Consider the following 19,229-nt stretch of genomic DNA (forward strand, 5'->3'; position numbering starts at 1 on the left):
TCGGATATGACCTTATTCGATTCAATAAATATCCAAATTTGACCGATTATTTAATTCTTATATATAACATATAAAATATTTAAATGTTTTATATAATTTATATGTAAAATAATTAAATTATATAAATAACTTATCTATTTATTTTCTTTATATAAATAAATTATATATTTATTAATTACCTAAAATAATTAATTGATCGAATTCAAATCGAATTGAATATTTGAATATTTAATCAGATTTGAATTCGGATATTATCTTATTCGATTCGAATTCGATACATTTACACGCCTATGATAGATATAGATGTATATAAATGAATAACTTAGTCCAAATAATTATTATGAATAGTACTTTGAAATAATTTAAACTTTTGGGTTGAAGCTTTAATGGATTCATAAGTTAATTATGGAATTTAAAAAAATAATTAAACCATACGTCTCAACTATAATCTTCCTCCACAAGTTGTTGGACTCTATAAAAACACTCCCAAACTACATGCTCAGTAGATAATTTGACTCTTATTATAAATAAATTCGAGGTGGAGGTAGAGTGTATTTTTTGCTCCCTACACAATTTCTTTCTCCTCTTTTATTTTTCTCTTCTTTTTATCTTCTCTTTCTATTTCATTTCTTCTATACTAGATGTTGTAAGTTTCTATTGTATTAGAGTAGGTAAATCTGGTTAAGGCCTACAATTTTTTCTATCTCCTTTTCCTAAGATTGTGGTTACGGATTTGTGACATTTTCTATCATATGATCTTATGTCTATGAGTAGGGTGAATGTATTAACAAACCGATTTGTGGCATTTAAGATTAGTGAATTTAGATGTCTATAATTACTCAATTTTTTGGTTATTAATGAGAAGGTATGTATTAACAAACTATTAAATATGTTTATTTATTTGATTCTTTTTTATCATTTTCCAAAACTTTAACCCTTCTATATAAGCTGGTGAAATATTTATAATCATAAATTTGATCTTAGGGATTGCAAATACAAGTTGTGTTATATAAAAACATATTGAAAGCTTTAACATGCTACAAGAGGGATGAATATACTTATTATCTTTATTAATGATACCATTATCCAGAAAGTTGAAATACCTTTACATAAATACTATTTCAAAGAGCTAAGTGGTTTAAAAGATTTATTAAACAATGAAGATTGCATCATAGATAAAAGAATTTATATATTTCTATCCAACTAATCTATATATGTATATATTCACATTTGCTTTTATTTTTAAGATGTCATTGGAGTCATCATTTTAACTTGGCAAACGATTAGCATATGGTCCTACTTTATTGAAGCTAGAGATCGTTATTGTAGATTTTGCATAAGTTGATAATTAATTTTGTTATAATTTTAAAGCACATGTAAGTGTTCATATAACATGAAACTTATAAATTGAAATAGGAAACCATCATAGAATAACTTTTGCTAATATTACATATTGTATATCCAGGTTTGATTAGACCTGTTCATGGGTCGGGCCGGGTTGGGCTCGGGCCGGGTTTTCACTCTGTATTAATAGATTTTTCTAAGGCCTGAGCCCGAGCCTGGCCCGACCATCGGGCCTACAACTTGGGCCCGAGCCCGGCCCTCATAAAAAGCATGAAGTCCGGGCCTGAGCCCGAGACCGAAATTTAGCCCATACTGTTACTACTACTGAAGTGGCTGAATAGAGAGAGAGAGAGAGAGAGAGAGAGAGAGAGAGAGAGAGAGAGATTATAAAGAAAAGAATAAAAATGTATATATTAAATTATAAATATATATTTCAATAAATATTATATTATTTATATAATATATAAAATACATATTATATATTTTATAAAATATATAATGCTGAGTCGGACCGGGCTTTTTTGACAAATCCCGAGCCCGACCCGAAACACAGTCGGGCTTACTGTGTTAGGCACAAAGTCAGGCCCGCGGGCCTAATTACATGACCAAGCCCGACCGGGGTGCGGGCCGGGCCGGGCCAGGCAATCGGGCTACCCGACCCATGAAGAGGTCTAGGTTTGATAGATCTTTCATCAACCCCATCAACCATTCTTACTATTAACCATCATTTCTAGAGGTAGTCAAATTGTTGGAATGGTAATACAAAATAAAAATTATAATGTTAAATTTTTTATCTAATAATTACTGACTTTATACTAAATTTTTATAGGCACGAGTAGATAAATAATTCAACTTTATACTTTTCTCAAGATAATATCATTCATGTCCCTCAATCAACATATTCCTTGATGAATGATATTACACAAATTACTGAACCACTTGAAGTTACAAAAATTTCTCCCACTCAAGTTGAGTCTTATTTAATGAGCATATAGTTGTTATCATGGATTTATAATGTTTTTCACTATTTCATGATATATATTTATATGCATTAAAATATTATTTTTATTTTATGCAGCAAAAAACATATTGGGTCAAGGCAACAATTGTTCGTGTATATTTTGATGAATCAATTCATATTTATCATGCTTAAAATGCAAGATAGACAAAAACCGAATCAAATCAATCAAGAATTTAAAGTCCAAAAAAGGGGATAATAAACAAAATGGTAAAAATAATAATAAATAAAAGTAAGAAATCAAAAAAAAGAAGAAAAAAAAAGAAAACATAAAGTGAATGATGAAAAAAAAGGAAAAAAGGAGAAAAGAGGAATGAAGAGAAAATTAAAATTATGAGATGCGGGACCCACATAGTATGATAACATAAAAGATCAAAATTCAAAAATAAAATTTACAAAAAATGATAATAAAAATTCAAGAAAAAATAAAATCAAGAGTAAAAAATAATAAAAATAATCAATAAAAACATGAAAAATAAAAAATTAGAAAAATTATAAAACAAGTTGGAGTAAAGACCAGCTCTTGTAAACTCTGGACTCTCTCACCCATTCCCACCTTAGTTTGGCTATTTGTCTTGCTCCTGTAAGTTATCTATATCAACCTTTTTTTTTTCTTTCGTTTTCTTTGAAAAGGTTTTAGATAGCAATTTAAAAAATAAATGGCATAATAACTTGTTGTTGCTTTCTTAATTGTTTCCTTCTCTAAAAGTTACCGCCAATGGATCAGACTTTGGCTGGGTTAAAACGGATGAGGTCTGAATCCTATTACCACATGCTTCTCCCTGTTTTTACCCATCAGTAGATCTATTTTGTCTTTGAATGTCATTGCTCATATTGAATCTTTCTTAATTGATTGATTAGTTTAAGTTGCTGTCTCATTGGGTTTATTTAAATGCAGATTAGTTATTATCTGATTCCTATGGTTGAAATCTTATTGGAAGATGTTCTTCAGGTTGCTCTTTGTCCCTATGTTGATTTGTTCTCATTTTATGCTAGTTTGTTTTGATGGGTTAAATATTTGTATTTCATGCTTATGCTTATTTAGGACCCCATGTGGGTCTCATCTATTGGACTTGGGAGAAGAGTGCATAATCTCATTCCCTTTTCCATCCAAGTCTTACCCGGACTAGTTTAGCCGATGTCTTGGGTTATTAGAGTCACTATTAAATAAAAGACTGTTTTATGATGTCATTTTCAGAGGTCTCATCACCTTCATTTCCATAATTGATGGGTGACAACTCCAAATGTAGTCTTAAGTGAGCCGTTTCCCAACTCTCACAATCATTGATCCTTAAATGTTTACAAGTTAAACTAATTAAATTCTCATTTTCCTCTTCATGTAGTGATCCTTAAGAGGAGAACTGCAGTTCTATTCTACATGTTTAAGTCCATATCAAGTTGATAACTATTCCACTATTGACTAATCATAGATACATGAAGGGATTTTATCAATCAAAACCCTCGTAAATTTTCATGAAAGAGCACCTACTTGGTTAATGGTTACCAAACTTTTTATGATGCTGGTTGATTGGCTATAAGGTTTTATGAGTATGATATCTTTCTACCATCATAGTTCGACTCCAAAACATAATATATTGAAAAAAAATTTAATGGTTACCAAACTTTTATGTTGCTTATTGATTAGCTATAAGTTTTTTGGTTGGATATGTTCTATCATCATGGTCCAACTCCAAAACATAACATATTTATTGAAAGATTGAAAGAACATTTAAATAAATAAAATAAAATCCAGAAGAAGTGGCTAAGCTCATAAAGGGTCGTTGCAACCTCTAAGTAATAATATAGCATGGTCTGTTGTTTTCTCTTCAATTTCAAATTTCAAGTCAATAGAAGAAAAGTAGTAGAGACATATCCCTTATTCTCCAAAATTTGAATTTTCAAGATGTGATATAATACCTAGGAAGTAGGGTCAAAAAGCAATTTTACTCAATGGTACCTTCACGGGGTGAGAAGAGAACCCCAAGATTGCTTAATGACAGTCCAGATCTGCTCCTAATACCATGTGGCTCACACTGACCTCACAGCATGTCCTAGCTGCACATCTTTTGTCTTTAAGTTTATAATTCAAGGAGAGATGTTCCCAATATAGGGTGGGATGTAGCTGTGAGATCGGTATGAAGCATGCTATGTGAGGAGCAAATTCCAATCACTTAATGAACCCAGAATAGGGCTGTCAACTGGTTAGATATGGGTCATGATAGGGTGTCCCAGTTCCAAAATGATTATTATTTGGGACAAAATCATACACCTAGAACTACCTTGATTGATAATTGGGAATATCTGGTCTGACCCAATAGACCTAAACATACTAACATGTATATAGGGATGGCAATTTTCCCCATCCCGTCCCGACCCCAATTATATATGTATATATATATGATATTATTTATATTATATATAAAAGTATATTTAGAATGTTATTTTATGTTTTAAAAAAACTCATTTATTTTAAGCAAACTTATTTTTTAATTAATATTGTTAATTTAAAAAAAAAAATCAAGCATTCAGGTCCCCATAGGGAATCCATCTCCGTCGGTGATCGATGATGCATGGAGGACAACTTTTATCCCTAATGGGGATCGGGGTTGGGGACGAGGAATATGACCCCCACCCCATTGCTAAATTATTTATATAAAGAATAACTCTAGTTTCAAATCAAATTTAGACAAAAATATAATAAAGATTAAAAAAAAACTAGAAAACACACACACGCGCGCGCACAAATAAATAATGTGGGTTTGAATTGGTCCGAGACAAGCAAGAATCAGAGCTTACCCAATCTGTTTATTCTGTTGGATAGACCCGACCCTTTGACAATTAACTTCCTCCTAGTGAAGTTCATAAATTTCAACTGAATAATACTGTTTTTTTTTTTTTTTTTTTTTTACCTAATGGACTCAAGGGGCTATACAAGCCTCCGGGGGTAAGGGAGCTCATCACCCACATCCATAACATAGTAACTCTGATGTCAAATTGTCAACATGATAATATTTCCAATATTATTATATTAAAAGGGGCTTTGGTCATTACCCCTTAGGCCAATTACACTTTTCAAAAAGGATCTCGATTTATGCTTTCAAAAGTGGATGTCAGTTTCAATTTTAGAGGAAGTTTCATAGTTGCAATAAAACTTCCAAAAGCGGTACATATATATGGTTAAACAAAATTTCACAAGTCACCTCAAATCACTCTCCAAAATCTTGTCATAATTATTTCATTTTTCTCTCTCTCTCTATCAAGACATGTTGGGTGTTTAAAAATATTCATAACATTACAATGGAGAACATTCAAATTACATGACTTAGATTTGTATTCCCACGGCCTATTGTCAAAGTTCTGTTTTCACTCATAGCAAAAAAGGAACCAATGATCCAAAAAACAAGCGCAGGGGGATTGGCCCTGTTAATAAAAGTGTTTTTAAGTCTAGCCTGTTTTGCAAGTTTATGGACCGGCTTAACCACCAACCTAGTTACATATATATAACAACTTTACATCAACAAAAAGGGATAAAAGGTCGAAGATGTGATTGTATAAGGCTTGAACATAGGAGAAAATCACTTTTGTAGCCCATACTTGGTGAGGGGATTTATTCCTGAAGTCTATTGTTGTTATTCTTCAAGTGGCAATAGAAACAGATGGATCAACTTCTTGGGTGAATACTCAACTTCTTCCCCATGATGATTGTTTTGTTTTTATTTGTTGCTTCTTATCTTGCAAATATAATGCCTAAAACTACATGCTTTTCCTCAAATAATTAATAAAAACAATCCCAGCAACCTTGCCCTCTTTTCTACATTTGGTGGATGTACCTCTCTTGGTACATGGCACAACAAACTTGAACATTCAACACCATTAGTAGTGAAACATGTTATCTCCACAGTAAGTTACAAATTAATTCTAATGTGAGCAATGGTTCTGCTTGCTAAAATCTATATCTATATTATTTATAAAAGAGCAAATGCCCCTTTTTATTGGATTTTTTATTAGACGTTTTCTATCCCCTTATCTAAGAATACAATGGGCATAAAGAGGGTATATATGTTCTTTACTCTCACTTTAGAAATTACCCACTTATAACTGTTCAAAAACTGCCCACTTGTAACCGTTTAGAAATTATCCATGAATTATTAATAGTTTTATCTTAGAGATACTATTACGTGAAAATGCACATACATGTTTAATAGTATAATAAAAATCAGAATTGACTTTACCAAAGGAATGGAAGGACCATCTTTGTTCACGTTCCTTTATGTTCCCTAACTGCTATCTATGCTACCACATTAGACTGTGATGGGCCATCTAAAAATCAGATTTTACAGTCAAAAGAAGAGTTTTTTATACATATGTTAAATATACTTTTAGTTTACTATACCATCATAAATTAAGAGCAATTTATGAGGTTCATGTTAAGCCAAGAATCACTCAAACAAACTCCCCAAAGCATTCCCTTTATCTATTACTTGGAAATGCCCTCTCCTCCACTAATAGGATAAAGTTTCTGAAATCCTTCACTTTTCCTTGGAATGACATTGAACCTCTTATGAATCAACGACAATGTAGAACTCATGTTAAAATCTATGTTAACACTAAGATTGAGACTCATTTATGGATTTGTAACTCTTGCTCAATAAAATCATATTTTACATTCATTTGGTTTTTGGTCATAAAGTCTGAAATGATAATTGCAAAATAGGATGGAGAGATAACAAGATGAAAACTATGTATAATCCCATGAAAATCTCCAACTAATTATTGATGAGAAAGGAAAGACGATGATACTTAGTCAGTCATCCTTCAACTAATTATTGCTCAATGCATTTCTACTTTTTTGGGTTTTTTTCAGACCCAATTTCTCAACCTCCTTTTGCTACTACTTGCAACTTATTGGGTTTATGTTTTTTTGTAAGGGTAAATCTATTAAATTATTCTTATTATTTAATTATTGTCTTGCACCATCATTACGATTTTGAACAATTGATTAGTTCTATCCTGTCATTAATATCTGTTAATATTCTGTCGAAATTCATACACACGTGGTAATACAGATATATATATATTTTTTTAAAAATCTCAATTTTGCCCTTCATCCCTCTCCCTTTTTCTTCACCATCCATCTCCCCGGCAGCTGCTAGAACGAACGAACCACTCCTCGACGGCTGTTGGTAGTGCAACCGTTCCGCTACAGCAATCAACCGGCGTTCTCCAACATCGCTCCGGCGTCTGAACCCAACACAACAGAACCCACAGTTTCCATCTCAAGAAATCCGCAAGCTTAAGCTAACGTGAGCTCTTTTGTCCACATCCACTGTAGTGAAAAAGAGAGAGTCGCAGTTCATCACTTCGTGTCTTGGGCATCTTCACTTGTCAGCAGCAGTGATGTAATAGGGGCGAGGGGGAGAGAGAGAACGAAGGGGACCGGGAGAGAGAGACGCTGCTGGAGAGGTCTGTAGCAGCGGTGGTGACGAAACAGGGGCGAGAGGGAGAGAGAACGAAGAGGAGGATGGGGAGAGAGGGAGGGAGCTGCTGCTGGAGAGGTCCGCCGCTGCTACTGTAGCAACGGAAGTGATGAGGAGGCGGCAGACAGTGGATTCAACGCAGTGAATCGATCTTCTTCAATTTCTGAACGGTTACAGTGAATCCATCTTCAGTGCTTGGCACGAATTCAACGCCATAGCTAACATCCCAACCCATAATTACTGTTACAGAGGCCAGAGCTGAGCTGAGCTAGCTCTCTCATCAATCCTTATACTTTATTGAATTCGAATTTCGTCCATCGCTCTTTGTCTCTCAACTCTCTACTCTCAATATCTCGCCAAAATGTCAGTCTCCTTGCCTTCTCCATTACTGTTACAGAGGCCAGAGCTGAGCTGAAGCCCCCTCCACCTTCTCTCTCTCTCCTTCTTCCCCTTCGTTCTCGGCGATGGTAACTCCTCTCTCGATGGCGGATGAACTTCCATGTGAAGAGGCCGGCACAGATGGAAATCCAGAGCACCAGCACCCACACCCGCTTCCAGTTGTCCTCTAGGAAGTTGGCCACCTTTCGGTAGTACAGCTTGATGGGATTAGGTTCTTGGGTCAGCACCAGCTTCTGTAAAGCTGGTGCCAAATTCGTGGAGTACTAATTCAGGGCTTGCAACAGTAATGTCTCCAAGCTATGAACCTGTAAAGCGTAATTTTGTTAAAACAAGAAACAAAACATGAGAACAGTCAATTTCGAGAGAGGGCCTTGCGTCGCTCGGTGATGGTAACTCCTCTCCCGTCGACGGAGTTACCATGTCCGTCGAAAGGGGACGAAGATGAGGCTGGAGTGACGCCAGAGGTGTTGTATACTCAAATTGGTGTTGTATTCTTTGCACCGACGCCAGAGCGGGTGGTATTCTGGTTCTGGTAGTGCGCCTGAAGCTCTAGGAGAGCGGTCTGCTCAAACCCATCTACGATGGCCACATCAGATCCCCTCACAGCTGCAGGCTGCATCCATGGATTCGGTGGATATCAATTAACATTGCCAAGGAAACCATGTTCTTCGACTTTGACTCTGATGGAAAACCGAGTTCGGGCTCTCCTTGCCAATGCCGCCGACGTGCCTGTATAGCGACGACTGAGGAGGCTCTCCCGTGATCACAAGAATCAAGGAGTTTCGAATTTGGTGTAAGGGAAAAATGGATATTTCAGTCCTTGGCATTGGTAATTTTCCCAAATAGTAGAAGTACCATTATACAATTCCAAGTAATTTTCTAAAATACCTGCCATTGAAGCTGTGAAGTGGAACCTTGGCCATGCTGGGTTGCCTTGATGAAACCCAGCATTACTTAGCCGTGCTTGGCCTCAGCGATAGCTTCGCTGTAGATGTTGGATCCAAGGCTACAACACCCTTAGAACCTGCATACTGAATTTGGAAGGCAGAAGGAGTAATCCTTGAGATTACAGTCAATTGCCACTATGCGTGCAAACTCAACAGAAATCTTGCCAATTCCGTCAGAGAAAACGTATATGGTTCTATCCTCTCCTTCAATCTCCACATCAGGAATAACTTCAATTTCAAAGCTATTCACAGTCAATGTTTCAATGGATGAACCGAAAGACTGGCCCAGCCTTGCTGCAAATTTTGCCACATGTCTTATGTTACGAAAATCGCCCATCCATTCTCTGATGCTATCTGCACTAAGCTCATTCATTGAAGCAAACATCCACACAGAATTTTCTTGCAGTTGACATGATGAGAAGGCAATAAACTCAAACTTCTTATCACCGATTACTATATCATTCTTCAAAACAGAAAGTATCCTTCTATAAATTCCCATGCATCTGTCATCATCACTTGCAAAAGATTTACGTGACAAATACAAGTTCGTTGGAGAGATTTTACCGAATTCTTCATCAACGAATGAAGCACGGATAAAGTTATCAATCTCTTAAGGATAATGGCGTAAAACACGATTGGAAAGAATGGGTTCTGGACCATAGAAGTAAACCTTACAAGGGGTAATTTGAACTCTGCGAAGATGAACCACGCGAGTGCCCAACCAAACTCGAGGCGTTTTAGGAACATTCTTCGATGTCTAATACGTCCTGTATTGATTTCCCAACCACTTCACATGTTCAATCGCGTGCTTGATTGAATGGATGGAAATCAGAGTAAGACATGCTATTAGTCCCTTTGACTATTTTCTAGGGATGGAAATCAGATTTTAACTATTTACTGATTCTCAAACAAAACATCTGAGAGTCAAAAAACGAAAATAGCAGTCGATCTGAAACACCAACCTACTGTGATTTCGACCGCTGGTAATAAATCTTCGCTGCTGGAACGACTCCCGCCGCTGGTTCAGTGAGAAGATGAAGGAGACGAGAAATCGATTTTAACTATGAAACAGGGGAAAACATATACTGATTCTCAAACAAAACATCTGGGAGTCAAAAAACGCAAATAGCAGTCGATCTGAAACACCAACCTGTTGCGATTTCGACCGCTGGTAATAGATCGCCGCTGCTGGAACGACTCCCGTCGTTGGTTCAGTGAGAAGATGAAGGAGACGAGAAATCACAGTGAGGAGATGAAGGAAAACACTCCGCCATGAATGAAATCTTACCTCAATGTTGGCTAAAGGAGAGAAACCACCGCTGGTTGCAGAGAAGATTGTGTCGATGGGCAAAACCTTATACTCTTTTATTCGAAGGGCATTAATGGTATTATAAAAATTTATTAGGGATCTGCTGCACTCTTCGCCTACCACTGGCGATCATTTATGTGTGGCTGCCGGTGGCCAGGATCGTCATACCTTCCATGTAGATGAAGCCGCCAATGGTCGAGTTTCAGCCAGGGGATGTTTCATTAAAAAAACAGGCTTACAGGGGATGTATTTTTTTTAATACAGGCGACCACTGGCTCTTCATTAATATCTGATGAGTTCACCGACCACCGGCGATCATTTACCTTTGGCCGCCGGTGACCGAGAGGCTCATACATTGTTGCTTATGAGCTGCCAATGGTCATGTTTTGGCTGTGATCACAACATGCGCGTATTCACGTCGGGTAAAGGTGACAGATATTGTTTCGGGTCGGGTCTACCCAATATTTGCGAATTTACTGTTTGTTTCATAACTTATTAAATCGGTTCGGCTTTAAACCAAATCCAGTTTAATTATGTACATATATTTAATTACTGATACTTAATAAAAATGTTAATTAATTCGATTTGTTTTTAAACCAAACCTGGTTTAATTAAATGCTGATAATTAATAACAAGTACTTATATTTAATTACTCATAATTACTAATGATGTTAATAATAATTAACATTAATTAAGTAAGTTTGTTTTTAAACCAAAACCGATTTAATTAAATGTTGATAATTAATACCGATGTTAATAATTATATCAGTAATATTAATGAGTAATTATTAAATGATAATTATAATATTAATTATTAATATTATTGTTTTCAGTTAATAATTATTAAGTATAATAATATACTAATATGTATTATTAATGTATTATTAATATATTATTATTATTAATGTAGTATTAATATATTACTAATAATTAATTACTACTAATTATTATCAGTAATTATAATTAATAATATTATTATTATCCAATATTTATTTGATTTAGTCAAAGTCAAATTATAAAACTTTCAATTATTCAATATTGATAAAATAACTTAATTATAGATGCAATTATTATTTCATTAATTAACTAAAAACATTAATTATAACAAAAATTACTTGATAATAATATTATTATTGCTTAATAATAGTATTATTACTAAATAATTCAATTTCTTAATTCAAATATAAATATACATGTGAATAATTAGTGAAACTCAAATAAAATAATATTACTGTAATAAACAAAAAATGTAAAAACCAAAATGATACATACATGTGACTGCCCCATAACGGGGTCAAACGCTAGATAAAATATTGTAAATATCTTCAATTAAATAAAAATCTATCAGAAAATAAAATGAATTTGAATAATTATAATTAATAATAATATTATTATCCAATAATTACTTGATTTAGTGAAAGTTAAATTATAAAACTTTCAATTATTCAATATTGTTAAATTAAATTAATTATAAAAGCAATTATTCATTAATTAACTAAAAATTTAATTGTAACAAGTTAATTACTTACTATACACAAATTAAGTACATACATAATAAGAATATATTATTACTTAATAGTAATAATAATAATAATAATAATAGTATCATTATTATTACTTTTATTATTATGATTGTAATATTATTATTATCATTACTGATATTATAATTATTAATATATAAATAATACTAATTATTATTAAAAAAGTGTAAATATGAAAAGTGAATTGCTTAAAATTATTTGCTGAAATTACGGATATCAATAATTTTAATATTACTGATTTCAAAATCAGTACATACATAATAAGAATATATTATTACTTAATAATAGTATTATTACTTACTACTACTAATAATAATAATAATAATAATAACAATAATAATAATAATAAATTCATTATTATTACTACTATTATTATTATGATTTTAATAGTATTATTACTACTGATTTTATAATTATTAAAATATTATTAATATATCAATAATTTTAAAAATACTGATTTTAAAATCAATACACACATAATAAGAATATATTATTACTTAATAATAATAATAATATTATTATTATTATTATTACTGATTTTATAATTATTAATATATTAATAATACTGATTATTATTAAAAAATTGTTAATAGGAAAATTGAATTACTAAAAATTATTTGCTAAAATTACACGTTGTAATTAATTTCTACTAATTAATTATTGATAATTAACAGTGATAACTAATTACTGAGAATGGATTAGAAGGATTAGAAGGTCATGGTTAAAGGGTTTAAAAGGTCATTGTTGAATATTACGTCAAGGTTGCGAATGGATTTGAAGGTCATTACTATTGTTAAAGGGTTTAATAGAAGATAATTTCATGAGAGCACAATTATATTTGGTGGTAGAAAGAAGAGTCTCCAAAGTATGTTTATTTTTTCTCCCATTGTATGAAAATTCTTTTTCTTTCTTAACTACTGTGATTTTAATATTGTTCATACAAGTTTCAATAGACTTCTTCATTTATTAGAAGTTTATTATTGTTTATAAAATTATTAATTCTCTAATGAAGAATATGAATTCATAAAACCGATATTATCAAATAGTTTCAAAATTGAAAACTTAATCTATTCAAAAAACTGATTTACAATATATATATGTATGTATGCATGTATAGCATTAACTTCCCCATACTTAGTATGGGGTCATTCACTAGTTTTTTTTTATATTAAAACATTATAAACCTAATGGGTCTTTATTATCTCTCATAAAATCTATATTTACTCTAATAAATCTCTCTCTCTCTCTCTCCTTAATAGTCAATGTTTGTAACATCTCCCCTCCCCATTAAATCCTTATTTTCCTCTTAAATATCTCTTAACCCCTTTTGGCTCTCTCTAATAAAGTAGGGTGTAAATTAGATGGGTTGAGTTAGATTAAGGGTCAACCTCAACATGAACGTTAGTTTGGACCTAAATTTGCGCACCAGTACATAGGGTGAACCAATCTAAACAAATCATTGCTCCTTTCCTTGGGTTATTAGTTTTTTCCCTAGTTTGCTCCTTTCTTTAGGCTTAGGTTTTTTTCCATTGTTTTTATTAATTTAATTTAATGTAGAATTATTTAATGGATTGTTCTAATTCAATAATAAAATGTAAGAAATAACTTGATGTGAGTTTTTTATTATTTTCATCAATTCAATTTTAAAATTGTTTTTTTTTCAGCTTGGTTATTAATCCCATGCTAATTAAGCACATTTTTTGGCTTTATAGGGCTACATAATGGGAGGTAACCCATTGCCCCAACCCAATAAGTCTCTACTACAACTAACTAGATAAGGTATCAATAGAGTCACCATCATTTGGTTTATGTGCTTCTCATAATATACAAGCTATATAAAAACGAAAATTCAAAGATAAATAACTGAAAAAGAAAAAAAAAATCCACTATTCTACATGTAAAAATGTTGAAATACAACATTTCATGCATCACATGGGGTCTCTGCTAGTGTATATCCATAAAAGGGTGAACTCTCTCTCTCTCTCTCTCTCTCACACACACACCCATTCTAAAGAAAGTTTAGAATGCTCAATGTTCAAATTTTTATTCATTCCTTTCCAAATGAAAATTCCTTAAAGATTGGTGATAGAAGGGCTCAATTAACTATCGTTGCCCCTACAAACCAATCTACTAGCAATAGATGCACTTAATTAAACTTGCATCCCAAACAGATACATACTTACTATGGAACTGTACATGGCAGATGATAGAGGAAAATTTGTTCAACCATATAGCCAACAACCCACTTAAATTTCTACCAAACACTAACCACACACTTGGAAAATCACTTCAAAACACTTAAAATTAAACACAGTTCTTTGGTCTTCCTATCAGGGAACAGTTCCTTGATGCCCTTTCAAGTAGGGCACCCTTCAATGCAGAAAAGATGGAGGGTGCTAGTACGGGGGGAGCAGTTGTAAGTACTGTACTCATTTAACCTTTTCAAGAAATTCTATCTGGTTGGGTTGGTTCACTAGGGCTTGAAGAAGGATCTCTTTGTGGGAGCTCTCCCAACAGCCCTCATCAAGTTGGCCAACTCAAGAACTCTAGCTACCTTTGTTCCTTTCTTTGCCTCAGCTGATGCTCTCCTCTCCTCTGCTCTCCGATGTGCCTTTGCCACCTCGTTTTGCATTTTCTCCAATGCTTTAGCTCTTTTATCCTCTAGCTTTCTCTACAAACAAAACAAAGTTTATGTATCATGAGTCATGACTCCATGGATTATTACTCAAGTAATTAAATCACCATAGTTTACAGAAGAAGATCAACGATAAATAAGTTTAACTATTTACAACTTGGAATTGAATGAAATTATCATATGGGGTGTGGGTGCAATTAATTTAATTGTTCCTTAATTACTCACCTCAACCTTCTTCATCCAAGATGTTGCCTTCTGGACCTGTTCATCCTCCCACCCATTGACGATCGCATCCTCCCTCTTGAACCTGTTATTAATCTTAGCAATCTTGGCCGTCTGCCACGCCGATATCTTGGATTCTATCTCCTCCCGCTTCACCCTCTGCAACGACACCTCCTCGGCCATGCCACTTCCAGCAGCCGGATGTCTAGGAGAGGGGACGGGGTCGAGCGGATTGTTATCTAGGACAATGGCCAATGGGTTCGTCACCTCCGGCAACCGATCGTCCTCCCCAATCCTGGCCAGGTTGTTCCCGACGTTGCCACCCTCGTTTTCATGGCCGTCGGCGTTCCCGATTGCAGAGCCAGCAAGGACCAAAGCATTGAACTCGCGACTCATGCTCGTGAAGTTCTCGCTGGAAGCACCGTCGCTGCTCATGGACAAGGTGGATAGCCTGTGGCTGCTCGTCTCCCAGGACTCCCTCTGCCGAGCTCGATTCCCTGCTGGGGCCGGCGGTGGCGTTAGAGCATGTATATCCCTGATGACTTGATCTCCATCGCCATGGTTCTCTCTTCCATTGCTTACATCTCTCTGAATCTGATCATTCGACATGTGAAGAGCTCAAGATCCTAATTAGTACAATACCGACCCGGACAAAAGCAGTGGAGCAAAGTAGGACGCAATCCCTTCCCTACAAGCATACTCGCAGGCTCGCAGCTTATTAGCAGAAGAACCAAGAACGTCAATTTCTCTCACTAAAGCCAACGAGAAATTTTAGCCACACACCTCCAAATTCAATTAATATAGTCGTCCAGTAATTATACAACTGCAAATCTTCCATGTGTTTGCCACATCACCCACTCAGAATCCTATACGGACGATAGTGGGCCACGACGTGTCAACCTGATAATGGCCCATGTATTAAGCTGACGTGGACGGTAGTGGGCCACGACGTGTCAACTGCAGAGGATTTTGACCCTTCCTAAGGGTTGTTTGGTCACAGCCAAATTGGCTGAATTGAATTGCTTTTTATTCTGTTTTTAGTGAATAAATTATTCATGAGGATGCTAGCTCTTTCATGACTTCATCCATAAAACAAACAAATTATTCGGTTCAGCCACTCTCTAATGTGAACCCCCCATAAGTTGATGAAACGTTCCAAATTGTCCACGTCATCCATCAACCGACTTTCAAAGGGTCGTGTGGGGAAGGAATCTAGACGGGTCACCTCATTCGGAACCCTAGTCTTTTTCAAGAAAAGCTGACGTGGCATCCATAAACCTAATTAGTTAGACAAATAAACATAAAGAAACTTGTTTTAGATTTTAATCTTAGTGTCGGCCAGGCCACGAGATATTAGACCAGCCCAACAGAGGTAGGTAGTGGGCCGGGCCCAGTATCCCACTTTGACACACGTTGAAAAATGTGGATACTTTATCGGACACGTGGTGGACGGATGTTCTGCGGTGAGTCCTACATCAGGTTGCTCGGACCTCCATCAATGCGTGTAAATTAGGGCACCTCTAAGGCTTTATTTGGCTCGTCATTAGGGTTATTATTAATAGAATTAATAATAACAGCTTTCTGGAAGGATGAGAGATGCTTGGAATATCACTTTCTAGTCTTCAATTGCCAAGCACCATGATTATTTTTGTTTGGAGCCATCTGATGATGTAATGGGTGGGTATAGTTGGGTGAGGATTTAGCCACGTGTCCACCCAAATACAAATGTGACATACACGTGTCTATTGGTTCGTTGGGGTGAAGATGTTAAAAGGAGAAAAAGAAAGCGAATTGCCTTATCCTTTGGCTTTGGCTCCACTTGTCCAAGCATAGGAAATTCGAAATGGCACCAGGTCATATTCCGGTTCAACAAGACAACAAGTCTATATCCAAATTCAATCTGATCACGCCAATGTCTCTTTATATAGTAAAAGCTATAAAGCAGCAAATGCAATTAGTTGCTTCGTTGCTTAGGGAGGGAAATTTTGTTCATCTAATTTGATAATATAATTATTTTATTATTTTCAATTTATTTTGTCCTCTAATAAGAATAATTGAACACCAATAAGCCATTAATAATGTATTTTTGTCCCTTCTTTACAAGTTAGGTTTTTGATTTTAAAAAGATTTTCAGCATGCATTATTATGGATTAAAGTATCGGTATTGAATATTGTATCGAACAATTTGGATACGGATGCAAATACAGATATGCTTTAAGAATATATGGATACGGACGAAAGATTTAGATATGCTAGGAAAACACATAGAAATTCCATAAATATATTAATAACACCAAATTTAAATTCAAATAACCACAAATAATGTATAAATACCTAATAAATGTATGTATGAAAAAATATATTACAATTAATATATTAAGATGCATAGATATCATTCAATTTTATAGATATGCATCAATCAAGAGTTCAAACACATAAAATATGTACATATTTTATTTTAATTATTATATCAATTATTGTCCATTTTACTATTTCTCACTCTTTTACATTAAAAAAAAGTCAACCAAATATTAAATTCTCAAATGTAAATTAAAATATCAATTGATAATTTATGAAAATGTATAATTTCAATTTAAAATATATCAAATTTGTTAAAATTTCTAAGATACATACAGCAATTAAAAATTATATTATATATAAGTTACAAATTCTTAATTGCTAATATAATTATTACATTATTAGTATTTTTGTTTATATAGTTTTTCTAAAATTAAAAACCATTTTTTGTATAAATTTTAATTGGTAGAATTGATAGATTCTATTTAATATTATATTCCCAAATATTTTGTAAATATTTAATATATTGTTATTTAATGTGAGGTGAATTAGAATATTAATTAATAATTTATATATATAGATATATAAATTTTAAGTATTAAAATAATTATTCTATTATTACTATTTTTATTTGCATACATTTCTTGAGATCAAAATCATTTTTTTTTTAATGTGAATTTGATAGGTTATTTATTTGGTTATTGCATTAGTTTATAAAATAATAATTTTTTAATATTATTCTTTTAATTTTTAGTAGGAATCATTAAACATAAATGTGTTATTTAATAGGATTGCATGCAGTATGTACATACAGTCTTTAATAAAATTTAATGTATTTCAATAATTAACATGAGAGTCAAGCCGGGCTAATGGTTTAGGGGTGAATTTGGAATTGAATAATGTGTAGGGAGACTCATGTTCGAATGTGAATCCATTGTAAATGGACTAGGTCCAATCCAATCCAATGAATGTTTTGGACAAATTTGGACTGGTCCAATTCAATGTCTGGACCATCCAATCTATTCAAATTCATTTTGATTTAGATTGGTTTCAACCCAAACCCGGTCCATTGGCACATATACTCTTATCTTATATCAATGGACCAGATATTGGCTTAATCCAACCCAATCCAATAAAATTTGTTACGGACGGTCCAAGTTTAATCCAATCTAATAAATATTTTGGGCCAGATTGGTCCAGTTCAATATGTCTTGTTGGTCCATCCAATCCGTTCAGATTGATTTCGGACTAGACGGGATCCAATCCAAAACCGGTCTATTGACACCCTTACATGAGAGTGCTTGGAGAAAGAGGAAAATAATGTATTAAAGGGTCTGTTTGGTTTACAATTGGAATCAGAATCAAAATCAGAATGTTCTATTCTTATAGCTTATTTGGTCCAAACAAGAATTGGAATGGGAATTAAAATAAGTTGGAATGGAGTATCAGCCCCAAGGGAGGGGGAAGAAATGGCCATTTCCTCAAATGGGAGAATGCTATTCCATCAGGAATGGGAATAGAATTTCGATTTGGGCATTCCAATTCCAACTCTAGACGTACCCCTATTCTTATGAATCAAATGACAGATTGTGTATACAAAAGATATTGTTCTTCCCTTTTTTCCTTGCATTCGTTCTTTACACTGAATGAGTATATATATACAACCCTATTCTATCTTTCCTTGTTGTACACAAACTACCCCTAAGGTAAGAATTATCCCTTGGATTAAGGGATGACTAACTACGGACATGATAAGAATTGTCCCTTGAATTAAGGGATATTCTTCTAGTTTGACAACTCAAGCAATACTCCCCCTCACGTTGGCGCGTACAAATCTTGGATGCCCAACTTGCCAAGTGAGCTGTAGAAGTTTTTACTGGATACAACTTTTGTAAGTATATCTGCCAGTTGGTCTTCAGACTTGACAAAAGGAAATCGAATGATCTTATCTTCGATATTTTGTTTGATGAAATGCCAGTCCACCTCCACATGCTTTGTTCGATCATGTTGGACATGATTATGAGAGATATCTATGGCAG

General features: G+C 33.9%; 1 protein-coding gene and 1 long non-coding RNA gene across 5 annotated transcripts; both read right to left on the reverse strand.

The window, feature by feature from the left end:
- Positions 1-7,003: 7,003 nt before the first annotated feature.
- On the reverse strand, positions 7,004-11,319 carry LOC104612991 (uncharacterized). 4 transcript variants are annotated; one of them, XR_016082051.1, is made up of 4 exons: positions 10,336-11,319; positions 10,148-10,246; positions 9,856-9,993; positions 7,004-9,755 (listed from the first exon to the last, which is right to left on the reverse strand). It is a non-coding gene; the product is annotated as an uncharacterized LOC104612991 (long non-coding RNA). The 4 variants fall into 4 exon arrangements; XR_016082050.1 differs by having other exon boundaries at positions 9,861-9,993; positions 10,336-11,318; XR_016082049.1 differs by having other exon boundaries at positions 7,005-8,981; positions 9,127-9,993; positions 10,336-11,300.
- Positions 11,320-14,062: 2,743 nt separating this feature from the next.
- Positions 14,063-15,658, reverse strand: LOC104612990 (remorin 4.1-like). The gene is made up of 2 exons (XM_010280664.3): positions 14,896-15,658; positions 14,063-14,706 (listed from the first exon to the last, which is right to left on the reverse strand). Exons 1-2 carry the CDS (start codon positions 15,499-15,501, stop codon positions 14,509-14,511), a joined length of 804 nt encoding a protein of 267 aa, XP_010278966.1. The 5' UTR covers positions 15,502-15,658; the 3' UTR covers positions 14,063-14,508.
- Positions 15,659-19,229: the final 3,571 nt, after the last annotated feature.

This window comes from Nelumbo nucifera, chromosome 2 (genome assembly GCF_055504915.1).
Source record: "Nelumbo nucifera cultivar China Antique chromosome 2, China Antique-T2T, whole genome shotgun sequence".
Classification (NCBI taxonomy): Eukaryota; Viridiplantae; Streptophyta; class Magnoliopsida; order Proteales; family Nelumbonaceae; genus Nelumbo; species Nelumbo nucifera.

Bases quoted from the DNA above. Each gene is read 5' to 3' on its own strand.
- LOC104612990 (XM_010280664.3), bottom strand. From the start codon at position 15,501: ATGTCGAATGATCAGATTCAGAGAGATGTAAGCAATGGAAGAGAGAAC. The intron at 14,707-14,895 runs GTGAGTAATTAA...TTTTGTTTGTAG, and splicing joins CTTGGATGAAGAAGGTTGAG to AGAAAGCTAGAGGATAAAAG.